The sequence below is a fragment of the Cydia strobilella genome, chromosome 17 (assembly GCF_947568885.1).
Source record: "Cydia strobilella chromosome 17, ilCydStro3.1, whole genome shotgun sequence".
Classification (NCBI taxonomy): domain Eukaryota; kingdom Metazoa; phylum Arthropoda; class Insecta; order Lepidoptera; family Tortricidae; genus Cydia; species Cydia strobilella.
Window position 1 is genome coordinate 10,856,516 of NC_086057.1, and position 14,308 is coordinate 10,870,823.

The window sequence follows — 14,308 nt, forward strand, 5'->3', positions numbered from 1 at the left end:
ATTCGATCAAAATTGACACTTGGCGCGTATGTTCTTTCCCGTTCTTTCTTGCGAAATGTGACAAAGACAGCGGCAAAACTATGGAACGGCCTTAACAATAAAGTCGCGTCAAAATCATTTTGAACACATCGCCCGCTTAGTAACTTCTGCTGCTGACTGTACATTATGTTCCACCTAAAAATTGTCTTTATTAACAATCGCAAAAAACAACTTTTGTCTGCGAACGCTTCAAGTGTGTAATAGATAGGCAAAAGGCTTGGTAACTACGCGCTTCCTTGCTTATTCCATGCTGCATAGGACACAGGCGGCCCAGTCAGTTGACTAAAGTACAGTCTGAGGACAACAGCAATAGTGATGAGCAACCAGGTGACGTAACTTAACAGTGTAATTCTAACGTGTTCCTAAAAATGGCTTGCTTTAAAGATTTTTAAGTACCTATGCTAGATTTTGCCAAAATCATCTCACATTTTTGAAATTATTATTACCTCTGTGTTAAATAAAAAAAGTACACTTCTTGCTATTTTCAGGTTTCTCAGAATACTGGTATTATAGACGATAATATTTACTATCTATTCAGCCACCAAAAACGGTGTCTCTCCGGTGTTACACCATAAATCGTCTGCAATAGACGTAAAGGCCAATGATGATTATGATGAATGTTTACTAAGGTCGGATCGAGCTTAGGGCAAATTAAAACATCACTGTCTCATAAACAAAAAGTTGTGTGTGTATCATAGGTAGCGGTAACCACAGCCATCCAACCCTGTCCAACACGACGTCTATAAACTCCATAGCAACGGACGTCACATGCACGCATTTACCTGACTCGTTAGACGCGAAGATCGAAGGACTTTTACGGGATTGGCATCAGAGTCCTGATCTACTCTTCTCTATACACCCTGTGGATGGCAGTTTTCTTATATGGTACGTATGATATTCTCGTAATACCGTGGAAAATTAGTATAAATCCAATAGCGATGGAGGTCAGATGAAGTGGCAGCATAACTGGTTGCGGGCAGTGCACGACCGATCGGTGTTACGTCAGAAACAACACTTACTTTTGTTAAGAACGCAAACTGATGCCTTACTCCCCTTACAGGGTGTGCGAATGGCTAGACGAGCTCCAAGCGGGCGCGATCCGGCAAGCGCAAGTGTCGTTCTCGGCACGGATCCCGTCCGCGTTCCCGCTGGGCGACGCCACCACCATGTGCACGCCGGCCGCGCTGTACCACGCCGCGGCGCAGCCGCTGTACGTGAGGCACCGCACCAAGCCCGTCACACCCGGTGAGTGCCTCGACGATACATGTGTGGGTTATGACCGGCTCGGTCCGCGTTCCCGCTGGGCGACGCCACCACCATGTGCACGCCGGCCGCGCTGTACCACGCCGCGGCACAGCCGCTGTACGTGAGGCACCGCACCAAGCCCGTCACACCCGGTGAGTGCCTCGACGATACATGTGTGGGTTATGACCGGCTCGGTCCGCGTTCCCGCTGGGCGACGCCACCACCATGTGCACGCCGGCCGCGCTGTACCACGCCGCGGCGCAGCCGCTGTACGTGAGGCACCGCACCAAGCCCGTCACACCCGGTGAGTGCCTCGACGATACATGTGTGGGTTATGACCGGCTCGGTCCGCGTTCCCGCTGGGCGACGCCACCACCATGTGCACGCCGGCCGCGCTGTACCACGCCGCGGCGCAGCCGCTGTACGTGAGGCACCGCACCAAGCCCGTCACACCCGGTGAGTGCCTCGACGATACATGTGTGGGTTATGACCGGCTCGGTCCGCGTTCCCGCTGGGCGACGCCACCACCATGTGCACGCCGGCCGCGCTGTACCACGCCGCGGCGCAGCCGCTGTACGTGAGGCACCGCACCAAGCCCGTCACACCCGGTGAGTGCCTCGACGATACATGTGTGGGTTATGACCGGCTCGGTCCGCGTTCCCGCTGGGCGACGCCACCACCATGTGCACGCCGGCCGCGCTGTACCACGCCGCGGCGCAGCCGCTGTACGTGAGGCACCGCACCAAGCCCGTCACACCCGGTGAGTGCCTCGACGATACATGTGTGGGTTATGACCGGCTCGGTCCGCGTTCCCGCTGGGCGACGCCACCACCATGTGCACGCCGGCCGCGCTGTACCACGCCGCGGCGCAGCCGCTGTACGTGAGGCACCGCACCAAGCCCGTCACACCCGGTGAGTGCCTCGACGATACATGTGTGGGTTATGACCGGCTCGGTCCGCGTTCCCGCTGGGCGACGCCACCACCATGTGCACACCGGCCGCGCTGTACCACGCCGCGGCGCAGCCGCTGTACGTGAGGCACCGCACCAAGCCCGTCACACCCGGTGAGTGCCTCGACGATACATGTGTGGGTTATGACCGGCTCGGTCCGCGTTCCCGCTGGGCGACGCCACCACCATGTGCACACCGGCCGCGCTGTACCACGCCGCGGCGCAGCCGCTGTACGTGAGGCACCGCACCAAGCCCGTCACACCCGGTGAGTGCCTCGACGATACATGTGTGGGTTATGACCGGCTCGGTCCGCGTTCCCGCTGGGCGACGCCACCACCATGTGCACGCCGGCCGCGCTGTACCACGCCGCGGCGCAGCCGCTGTACGTGAGGCACCGCACCAAGCCCGTCACACCCGGTGAGTGCCTCGACGATACATGTGTCGGTTATGACCGGCTCGGTCCGCGTTCCCGCTGGGCGACGCCACCACCATGTGCACGCCGGCCGCGCTGTACCACGCCGCGGCGCAGCCGCTGTACGTGAGGCACCGCACCAAGCCCGTCACACCCGGTGAGTGCCTCGACGATACATGTGTGGGTTATGACCGGCTCGGTCCGCGTTCCCGCTGGGCGACGCCACCACCATGTGCACGCCGGCCGCGCTGTACCACGCCGCGGCGCAGCCGCTGTACGTGAGGCACCGCACCAAGCCCGTCACACCCGGTAAGTCACTTGGTCACACATCTGTCCTACCAAAGATAACTCCGTAATAGATGGATACAGTCTAAGGAAAAAACGTGCCTCGAAAATCAAGAAAATTTGATTCTCGTTCAGAGGGCGCTACTAGCTTTGGCCTACTGTCGTATAGATGGCGTTGACGGTTTCGTTTGTTATTTAACAATTTTAACGCATATCAGTGAAAGAACATGGGTCAAAATTATAAAAATAATTAATGCAAATAAAAAAAATTATTTATCCATATTTAAATACATTTTATCGTATTTTTATAAATCTTCATTTTTAGTTTTAAAGTGTGTCGACAGATGGCAGTGAATTTACTGGGGTTACAAAATTTACTATGACAGTACCGCTCTAGTATAAGTTACTCTATGGTCCTACAATCGCATGGAAAGGAGTAAGCAAGATTTGATTGGCTCGGAAGTTGACCACTTATGTACAGAATCACGTTCTTTCAAATTGTTGCTGTTTTCCCGTACAACAATGTGACGATGTCACCGATATGCAGGACAGTTATAGTTGCTAAAGCAAATCTTGTGATTAGAAAAAAGCGCGAAATTCAAATTTTCTATGGGACGATATCCCTTCGCGTCTACATTTTTTAATTTGCCGCCTTTTTCTACTGACAAGATTTGCTTGACCAGCTGTATAATCATTAGTTTTTTAATTTCCTATTGAGGATTTAAAAAGTGTTTCTATAGAGAAAAAATACATTGATTATTTATTATACACATGTCGTCAACCTTTTTTTTTAATTTTTCTGATGATTACAGGCCAACAACAACAGCAGCCTGAAGCCGCGACGACACCGCTGGCGAGCGTGCAAGAGGAGAAAGAGGAGACCGAGTGGCCTCAGAACGACGAACAGAAAGAGCCTCTGGAAAACGGTATTGATAACACACCTTTGATACACAGAGGCCGGAATTTTCGTAGCATTTTCGAACTGATATCGACTTACGATATACATATATCGATACAATTTTTAGTATATTATTTTAATTTTAGGCCAATTAGAAGAAAATAACAACGACATGAAACGTAAACAGAGTATAGCCACAGAAGACTTTGGTGAAAATGAAGAGGGGGACGTGCTGGACTCGGCCCCTGTCATATCCATGGTCACCAATCATACCAACGGCACGCTCAATCTCTGGCAGCTCACGTTCGATGACAAATCTAAGTTTTCACAGGTCAGGTCAGGTCAATGCAAATAATTGTTTCAAAATGTCTTAACGGAGCGTCAACTGCAAAGGGTAGCACAGGAGTCGTCTACTTATTGACGATAAGTGTCAATGTCAAGTTTAAGTTTTCGATTTAGGCTCTGACCACGCTAACTTTGAAAATTTAGGAGTAAGAATGTCCACCCTTGACGTAGCACTTGGGGACACACTCTAAAGTCGCGCGTATCATCCCTAAACAATTATTTGGGACCGCAAAGAAAAAAGCAAAGGTTTTTTGGCCTTTCTAGTGTTGAAACAGAGTCGATTTTTTAAATCCTCGGCTGTGCCAAAGAAGGCAAACTAAATTGGCTATTGTGATGTGATTGACGTGATAATAGTAGACATTTTATTTTGTAATTTTCGAGCTTTCGTTCGGGTCAAACGTCATTGATGATAATCGTCATTATTTATATTGAAGTTATCCCACGATAATTTTAGTTAGAGATTTTAAATAAAAAGGTATTCAATAAGCTTTATATTTACAGGTGTTATCAATAGGACACGCGTCAAGAGCGTCCGGACATAGGTTTAGGGTTAACGACATCACATGCCATCCAGTATTACCTCTATTACTTACGACGAGCCACCACAACATATCAGGTAAGCAAAATAATTCATCATTGTATAAAAATCGGGCTTGGAAATATCCCAGGAGAATAATTTAAAAATAACAGAAGTGTAAATACAGAGTTTGATAGATAATTTTGCATGTCAAATGATGGTATAATTTAACATCTCGTGCAACACGATTTGATGTCTTTAGTGCTTAAAAATAAAGGCCCTATAAAGACGTCACACGTAGTGGTCACATTATAAGGAATAACCCGTGTGAGCGTCAATTCTTCCGTCGCAAGTTTCGCGCGGCGCGTCATATTTTTTGTTCCTTTCTAATTTCCTGGCTTTACGCGCCCTATCCCTATTTAACATAGTTCACACTTGCAGATAGTGACAGAGATACGCACACACCCAACGACGACACCGCGGCCGGCGGGCTGTGCTCGGAGCTCATAATGTGGCGAGTGGAGTGCGTCGGGCCGCTCGGCAAGTCGGGCGGCGTGTCGGAGCTGGCCAGAGTCAACTCGCCGCATCTGTCCGCCTTCAGCAACGTGGCGTGGCTACCTACCTTACTGCCTAGGTAATATGTAACAGACACACTGGCGGGACTTCAAGCGGAACAGTGTCATTGTCTTGTCAATTTGTTATTTAACATTTTTATGGACACAATGTCTGAAATAATCAACTTTTTTTTGGTAACGTAAAATCCAATATGCGCCGAACAGAGTTTTCTGCGATGTGGACAGGATAGCGTGGCGTCAAGCAGCAAATCTGTGCAGCATGCACTGAGGCCGCGCCCGCCTGCGGTTGATTAATTTGCTATAAACGCCGCACGCCCCGCCTCTGTGCGCGATGCTTGATTGAAGTCTACATTTTGATTATCGCCAACATCGAAAAATCGGAAATCGTTAATGCTCCTCTGTATCGCTCGAGTGCGAGAAAGATAGAAAGGGAGATAACGACTTTCGATTTCTATATGTTGATTGTAGGCCCTCCGAATTTATGCTTAAATACAAGTTGATTCACGAAAGCTCCTGTAGTATACCGTCATAGCCACCATTTTATTGGTTAATGTTATACACACATAAATATTTTCATTCACTCATTCATTCCATTCGTGTCAGCTCTGGTGAATCGACCTGTACCAAGTCGTAACTAAACTAATTCCTTTACAGCACAACCCTCGGCAACCTGTCCAACTCGCCGTCGGCGTGTTTCGTGGCGAGCGACGGCGAGAGCCTGCGCGTGTTCCAGGCCGTTATCGACGCGCGGACGCTACTCGCCGAGATAGCCACGTCGGAGCGACGCCACAACAATAACGTAATGGTAGTAGCTGAGATGTGTGTTTAGTCCTCCCTTAGCGTGGTAATGGTTGTATTTCCCCTGTCCAATTTGAGTAAGACGTAATGCACATTGGACCAAGAAATTGGACTGTATACTAACCTTAGATACAAAAAAGTTGACTATTGTGGTAGCTATAAAATAAACTCCTGTAGATACAATCCTCGGAACTTGTTGATCTTTTAGATAGCGACGTCGTAGTTTAGTTGTGTGTTTAGTTTAGTCTTCCGGTAAAGTTAGCGTTAGAACCAAAATTGTTGAATTTATTAACTGTCATGGTAGTAATAGATTGGCTGATTTAAGTCCAAACCTTGGTAGGTTTTGTTAGATGACATAGCGATGTCTGAACCCCCACAACAGTAACTTCGCCTAATTCGCCTGAATAATGGTATATACGGTATACACGGTAATAAATAGTTTGCATTTATTTAGCCACTTGTAACTAATTACTGAAAAAAATAACATTTTTCTTACATCATTTTTACTTGTAAGTACTATGTAAGTACGGCACTCGTGCCTGAGGAAGGATTCCCAAAGAATCCGAAACATGTCGCCAAAAGCGACTAAAAATAATAGTGAGTGAAACCGTACTGATCTAAATATTTTGAATAATAAATTCTTTAAATGTTTTAAAATAAGTGAACTAGTGAATTATCTAAATTTATCTCTAAGCTGGCATGCATAATTTTTGTGGTATTTAAGTGAAAATTTTTTGTTCATTGATTAAAATTCTAATTTTATTAAGTTAATTTGGCTTGCGTACCAGTCGAAATTATTGTGACTACACTTTATTAATTATGTACAGCAACACGACACAATGTCCATGTCTTCGGAGTCTACACTAGAGGAAGGCGGCGGCATACCGCTCCACGATCGCATCAGGATCGTCTCGCAGCAGTCCACGGCGCGGCCCGGCGCCATCATACAGCTGCACGCCATCGCCGACGCCACGCACGACTGGCACAACACGCAGCTGCTGCACGTGTTCCAGGAGCAGCTCATCACAGGTGTGTACACAGGGGGACATACTCCAGGACCGCGTCAGGATCGAGCAGCAGACCACGGCGCGGGCCGGCGCCATCATACAGCTGCACGCCATCGCCGACGCCACGCACGACTGGCACAACACGCAGCTGCTGCACGTGTTCCAGGAGCAGCTCATCACAGGTGTGTACACAGGGGGACATACTCCAGGACCGCGTCAGGATCGAGCAGCAGACCACGGCGCGGCCCGGCGCCATCATACAGCTGAACGCCATCGCCGACGCCACGCACGACTGGCACAACACGCAGCTGCTGCACGTGTTCCAGGAGCAGCTCATCACAGGTGTGTACACAGGGGGACATACTCCAGGACCGCGTCAGGATCGAGCAGCAGACCACGGCGCGGCCCGGCGCCATCATACAGCTGCACGCCATCGCCGACGCCACGCACGACTGGCACAACACGCAGCTGCTGCACGTGTTCCAGGAGCAGCTCATCACAGGTGTGTACACAGGGGGACATACTCCAGGACCGCGTCAGGATCGAGCAGCAGACCACGGCGCGGCCCGGCGCCATCATACAGCTGAACGCCATCGCCGACGCCACGCACGACTGGCACAACACGCAGCTGCTGCACGTGTTCCAGGATCAGCTCATCACAGGTGTGTACACAGGGGGACATACTCCAGAGCCGCGTCAGGTCGATCCTGTACTGAATGAATGTTGAACAAAGAATGACGCATGCCGCGTGTACAGACGTGCCGTTCACACATAGAAACGCAAGTGATTTTTGATGTACAGCGAGTCCGCCCTGTGGTAATAGCTCAATCACGCTGGATCGTTCACCGGATCAGTCATTGAAGAATTTCAGATGGCTGACTGACAATCTAAATTTTATTTTATTTTATTTAGACCTTTTTTATTTCAGGCGAACGTACCACAACAGACACCGATAGCACCGACTCCGGCGTCGAAGGCGACGTACACAGTATAACAGAAGCTGGTCTAGAAGCAATAGTGGATCTACGGAAAGCAGCAGTTTTTAATGAGCCTTTCTACATAGTTGTTTTAGAACGCACGGACGGCGGGTCCACTGTGCATATGTGGAGGCTTACTGTGTCCTCACAGGCGGATCCTACAGGTATTGTGATGTTATCTTTTTTCTATATTTATTAAGAAGCAATAGTCTCGCTAGCAACATTGCATAAAAGTAAATCGAAATACACACGATAACCGAGGATGGTCTAGAAGCAAGGTTGAATCTGGACAGAGCAACATTTTTTATGAGCTTATCTGAGGATACAGCATCAGCATGTATAGCAGGATCCTACAGATACCTGTTAACGTGTTAAAAAAACCGTTTGTGTAGTTACTTATGTCAAAGATAGATATAACTCCGTAATAGATGGATACAGTCTAAGGAAAAAACGTGCCTCGAAAATCACGAAAATTTGATTCTCGATCAGATGTCGCTACTACCGCTTGGCCTACTCTCGTATAGAGGGCGTTGACGTTTTCATTTGTTATTTAACAATTTTAACGCATATCAGTGAAAGAACATGGGTCAAAATAATAAAAATAATTATTGCAAATAAAAAAAAAACATTTATCCATATTTAAATACATTTTATCGTATTTTTATAAATCTTAATTTTTAGTTTTAAAGTGTGTCGATAGATGGCAGTGAATTTACCGTGGTTACAAAATCTACTATGACAGTACCGCTCTATAATATTATATCCTCTTTGCTTATGTGAAAATTTGAGATGATGACAGCAGTGTTCACATATTTTGTTTCCTGTAAGTTAAGTGAATTGAAACCTTATGGAATGCACAATAAAGTTGAAACTTTTAGACGAGCTGACGAACAGCATGATGTACGTGCCGGACAGCGCACTGGTGCAAGAAGACGAGGGCGAGTCCCGAAAGAACTCCGTATCATTCGACGCGGCCGAGCGCGCGCCGCCGCCGCCTCCCAACTTGCATCTTGCTATCACCACTAAAAAGGTAATACATATACTCTGGCATACTCACTCTGTCAGTAGAATAAGGCGCGAAATTCAAGTTTTCTATGGGAGGACCATCTTCATATTTTAAATTTGCCGCCTCTTTCTACTGACGAAAATGACTTGCCAAACTATAATATCGATAGACAGACGCCTTTTTTTATTTAAACCATGCTTCAGGCTTTTATAAAAAATACAGCGATGGTATATAGATATTTCAAAAGCGTGTACAACCAATACCGTTACTTTGAAATACATTTCCTTAAACAATAATGTGTAAAACTCCTGTTCAGTGATAGTGTTAAAATTAACTATTTAAAACTTTACAATTGTGCAATTTTATAACGTTCACGATCTAGTCAAAAGTCGCATGACTTTATACATCGGTTGAGTTGCGCCAGTCGCGGCAAATCGTACTAGGCATTGCTGATGTTAGATCAACCTCATATGATCATACGAACTGTCAAATCATAAAAGTTTTCGTTGCTATAGTACTCGTACACTAATATTAGTCTAATACCGTTCTAGAAATATGTAGCTATTAGCTAAGTTGCTTATCTTTATTTTAAGACTGTTTGTTTCTCAATAAATAATAAAAAAATATATATATATATACCTATATATATATATATATATATATATACATATATATATATATATATATATATATATATATATATATATATATAGGTTTCTACCGACGATATTTCTGGTATTTTATAGTTCAAATATATTTTAGGTGTGCGAATGTCCACTTGCGTTGCCGGATGGAGTGGATGTGATCCACGCTACCCCGGCCGCTGGTCATTTAAGTTCGGCCTCTATTTACCCCGCCTGCCTAGCGCCTTACATCTTAGCCACGGCGTGTTCGGACAGCACATTAAGGTAAATTTAACTTCCACTACCACAATCTGAGGAAACCCACCGGGAGACAGACCGGGAAACAAGTAAATGAAAATTTCGTTATTCTTGTCACTCTTGCATATTCGAGCGATAAAGAGGCAGATAGCGAAATTTTGGATTCGCGTTTCCCGGTAGGTCCTCTGTAAACAAACCGCCTTGATGCATCAATGTCATATTTTATTATCTCTGAAAACTTGTCAAAAACCTGTTAAGGGTAAGGTAAGGTTAAGGTACAGTATGTATAAGTTACTCTATGGTTTACTAAAAAGGCTAGTCCTGCACTCTGGTGGCAGAACATTGCAGTAATATCCCCTATAATGCTTCACGTCTTTCACTCTACATTACGTGTAAGTTTGACGCGACGCGGCGCGCGGCAGCGGCAGTACGCAATACACGGTCGTCGTGAACGCTGCTCGCACTCTTAGTGCTTGAGAAAGTAGACCTAGGCTCTCCGAAACATGTCGCGCGAGTGACTAAAACAAATGAGTCTAAACCGTAAAATGATTTAATGTACGTTTGACACGTTTGACAGTAGACGTGTCCTGCTTAATCATAAATTGTATACCCCTCATTGACAAGTCCCCGCAGTTCCAAATGTCAAAAACCTCTAACTCTCACACGTTTAAGATTTTTAGGGACCCTATTACTAAGAATCCTCTGTCCGTGTGTCGATGAACCGTGATAGCTAGACAGTTAATTTTTTTTACAGATGATGTATTTCTGTTGCCGCTATAACAACAAATACTAAAAAGTACGGAACCCTCGGTGCGCGAGTCCGACTCGCACTTGGCCGGTTTTCAGTTTTCTAAGTTGAACGGTTAAACGTCTACCGACTTTAGTCTTAGAGAATATTGACGATGTAGCTTACTAACGTATGCAATTAACTTTTAGATTCTGGAAGTGCAGCGTTACGAAAAAAGACAATGATGAATATGACTATTCTTGGAAAGAATGGGAAATGATGAATAAGGACCAAGAATCTGCTATTGACATTCCAGGTACGTAACTTCTTTCATTATTTGAACAACTATTACTATGATACTACCCATTCAGGCTTCCGCTAGCGGGCGCACGCACGCGGGTGCCATTGTAGGTAAAAGCAGTCGCACGCGTCTGCGCCAGTTAGCAACGCTTATAGTAAACCCGCTCAATGCAACCGCGCCAACTAGCGGACGCCCTAACTTTGTGGTTTGGTACCGAGACTTGCCCAAAAATTCGTGTTGCATCTCTTTCCTTTACATATATGGCAAATGAAAGTGACACAGCTACACTACGCAAATCCAATTCACGTAATGAGATTTCGCTATGAGGTTATTATAGTTGCTCGCGTTTAATAATAAATACGATGCGCGAGAGTATCACAAATGGCACTCGAGCGCTGCATTCGCCAGATCCGGACGCACCTTTAGTTAAATGTGGTTCTTATGCTTTAATGCAATAAGGTCCTTTTTTATATGAAATTCCAACAGATATTCTGATAGAAAGGTCCTAATTGCACATGAAGCACATGGACCCTTCTCTATTGGAAAGCCACAAATGTCCCACAGCTGTTAAGGCGATTTAAAGTAATCAAATGTAATTTTCAGGGCAACCACTCCACATAAGCGCCGCGTACTCGGGCCGCATAGCGTGTGCGTACAAATGCGGGCGCTCGTTCACGCGCCCCAAGGGCGGCTCCAGCTCCGCCAACTCGAACCCCGACGCGCGCTTCGTGAACCTAAGCGTGTGCGTGTACGAGTGCGAGAGCACCGGCGGCGCGGAGTGGTTGCTGGAGGACACGATACCTCTGAAGAACGTCAGCTTGCCGAGGGTCGGGGTGTGCGCGGACACGCAGATAGACTTGTCGTATCTCAACAACAGCGCGTTCATGCAGAAGAAGCTGCGGGTCACGCAGGTTTGTTAACGAAATGTACCAAACACGTTTTAACAGGGCTCCCACTAAAGCTACTACCGAGCTAAGCACGTATCGTTAGAGAGAGAAACGCATATTTGTAATGAAACAAATACCGTACGCGTTAGAATGACTCGTATTTTTAAATTACGCGTAAAACAGTGATTAGTATTAGTAGTTAAGTCGGCAAGACACTTATGAAGAAAATCCAGATATTTATCACGCTATGACGGTGCCGCGGACGCCGGACACGCAGATAGACTTGTCGTATCTCAACAACAGCGCGTTCATGCAGAAAAAACTGCGAGTTATCACGCGTATGGTTAGGGAGCGACATCCATGTTTAGAATGAAACGCACACCGTACGCCAACGCGTATATCTATATCGTTACCTACTGAGAGAAAAACGTATTTTAGCTAAAACACAAAACATTTTTAAACAAAATAGCAAAGATCCCAATCCCAAAAATAAACCCAAATTTGACCCCTGAAATAGATGGCGCTTTACGAAGCCATATGTTTTGTGGTGACGGAATTGCCAGAGTACTATGTAAGGTACCGTACTGCGCCATCTACATTAGCTGTCAAATTCAAAGCATCTCATTCTCTCATTAACCTTTTCGACGCCGCGCCGCGTCAAACAAAAGCTGTCACTCGGACGCCACGTCACCAAAGTGTCAAAACTGAAATTGAACTTTATGCATATACACGTAGGTCTATGTTGCTCTGTGGTCTGTGTCTGTGACGGATTAATCCCTTATTGGCGTTGGACCTGCGGTTCGGATATATCCGTCGTTGGCGTCGAAAAAGTTAAGCAAAATGTGAGATGCTGTACACATTGGACAAAGACATTGGATAGGTAGACACCATCCTTAGACTTTACTTATGTTATACGATCAATTTTTTGATTATTTAAAGTAGGCTTACGGCGTATGCGTACGAGTAAAGGTGTCACGTAATTTCTTCTAACGTATTCTTTTGTTCTCAGGTCCTTCAAACCCTGTCGTCTGACGAGAGCCGCAACCGCAACGGCGAGGCGGAAACGGGCAAGTCCGCGGGCCTCCTCGCCGTGCCTTCCTTCAGCACGCTGCAGTCTCTTCGGAAGAGTATCATGGAAAACGGGAACACTTGCCCACTGACGCAGAAACACTTGGTGCAATTAGATTGGGTGTCTAAGGAGGATGGATCACATATATTGACTGTGGCAGTTGGAAGCAGAGTGCTGCTGTTTACTGCTGTGTCTAGCGACTTGGCTCAAGCCAACTTGAAGGTAGGTTCGCGACTTATCTAGTGATAAGGCTAAATAGAGTCGTTATGCCTTCAGAAATATTTTAACCAGTTCTATCGCTGGTGTGTTTTTCACGATTCAATACGAATACCAGTTAGGTTATTAACAAAATAATATATATTCAGTAATTTAAATTTAAATTTGCATTCTTCCCATCCTGACCTACGGAGCACAGACTTGGTCTTTGACAAAAGTTCAGAAATCCACCCTTAAGATTTGCCAGCGCGCCATGGAGCGTAGTATTCTCGGCGTGAAGTTGACCGATCGCATCAAAAACACTGTACTACGCTCCAAAACTCAAATAGCTGACGTAGCTGAAACAGCCGCTAAGCTGAAGTGGGAACACGTTTGCCGTATGCCAGATGATTTGTGGGCTAAAGTAACAACCAATTGGGTCCCACATAAAACCCGGGGTCGCGGCAAACCTCGGCGGCGTTGGCGAGATGACCTTGACGCCTTTGACAGGAACTGGTGGGAGACGGGTCAAGATCGGGATACGTGGAAAGGGAGGAGGGAGGCCTTTGCCCAGCAGTGGGACACTAGGCTCATATAAATAAATAAAAAAAAAAAAATTTACACACTTATGTTAACCTAAGTCGTCATAAGCAACGACCCATCGTTATGCTATAAATCTGTTTTTTATAGTTCGCCCAAGATACAGGCTATGCCTGGTTTGGAAACCCCTGTTCATACCGTTTTCTATAAAAGTATCGCTGTATGCATGCAACCTCGACTTCATGTATATCAACTACTGTTAAACCCATTTTTGTGTGTGCAAAATTATTGTTATTATTATTTTCAAATATTTCAATTGGTAATTAATACATATTCTCTTCCCAACAGGCTATGAAAGAATCCATCAACAATAACCGTCCCATACTCCGCAAGGCATCCTCCCTAGCTGCTCCCTTATTCGTCGAAGAAATCCGATGGATGCAACTCCGGCGTATCCAACTGAAAACCGCCGATGGTTTACCACCCCTGCCTATGCAGATATCGTGGGTGCGAGACGGTATACTTGTGGTGGGGATGGACTCAGAGATGCACGTGTATTCGCAGTGGAAGCCGGAGAATCAAAACTCCGCTTTGGGCATGTCTGGTGTACAGGTTCGTATTTCACCCTTCTTTTTAAGCCTTCAAAAAGATCT

The 14,308-nt window shown here is 46.2% G+C and overlaps 1 protein-coding gene across 1 annotated transcript in view; it reads left to right on the forward strand.

The window, feature by feature from the left end:
• Nucleotides 1-14,308, forward strand: part of LOC134748739 (dmX-like protein 2) — an 86,344-nt gene that overhangs the window by 31,666 nt on the left and 40,370 nt on the right. The window contains exons 11-25 of the mRNA XM_063683515.1: nt 738-924; nt 1,100-1,284; nt 3,745-3,858; nt 3,977-4,161; nt 4,677-4,791; nt 5,134-5,326; nt 5,922-6,072; nt 6,893-7,094; nt 8,001-8,213; nt 8,928-9,079; nt 9,818-9,963; nt 10,873-10,979; nt 11,568-11,875; nt 12,861-13,142; nt 14,004-14,267. Coding sequence (XP_063539585.1) covers nt 738-924; nt 1,100-1,284; nt 3,745-3,858; nt 3,977-4,161; nt 4,677-4,791; nt 5,134-5,326; nt 5,922-6,072; nt 6,893-7,094; nt 8,001-8,213; nt 8,928-9,079; nt 9,818-9,963; nt 10,873-10,979; nt 11,568-11,875; nt 12,861-13,142; nt 14,004-14,267 — 2,804 coding nt within the window. The remainder of the gene's footprint in view (nt 1-737; nt 925-1,099; nt 1,285-3,744; nt 3,859-3,976; nt 4,162-4,676; nt 4,792-5,133; nt 5,327-5,921; nt 6,073-6,892; nt 7,095-8,000; nt 8,214-8,927; nt 9,080-9,817; nt 9,964-10,872; nt 10,980-11,567; nt 11,876-12,860; nt 13,143-14,003; nt 14,268-14,308) is intronic.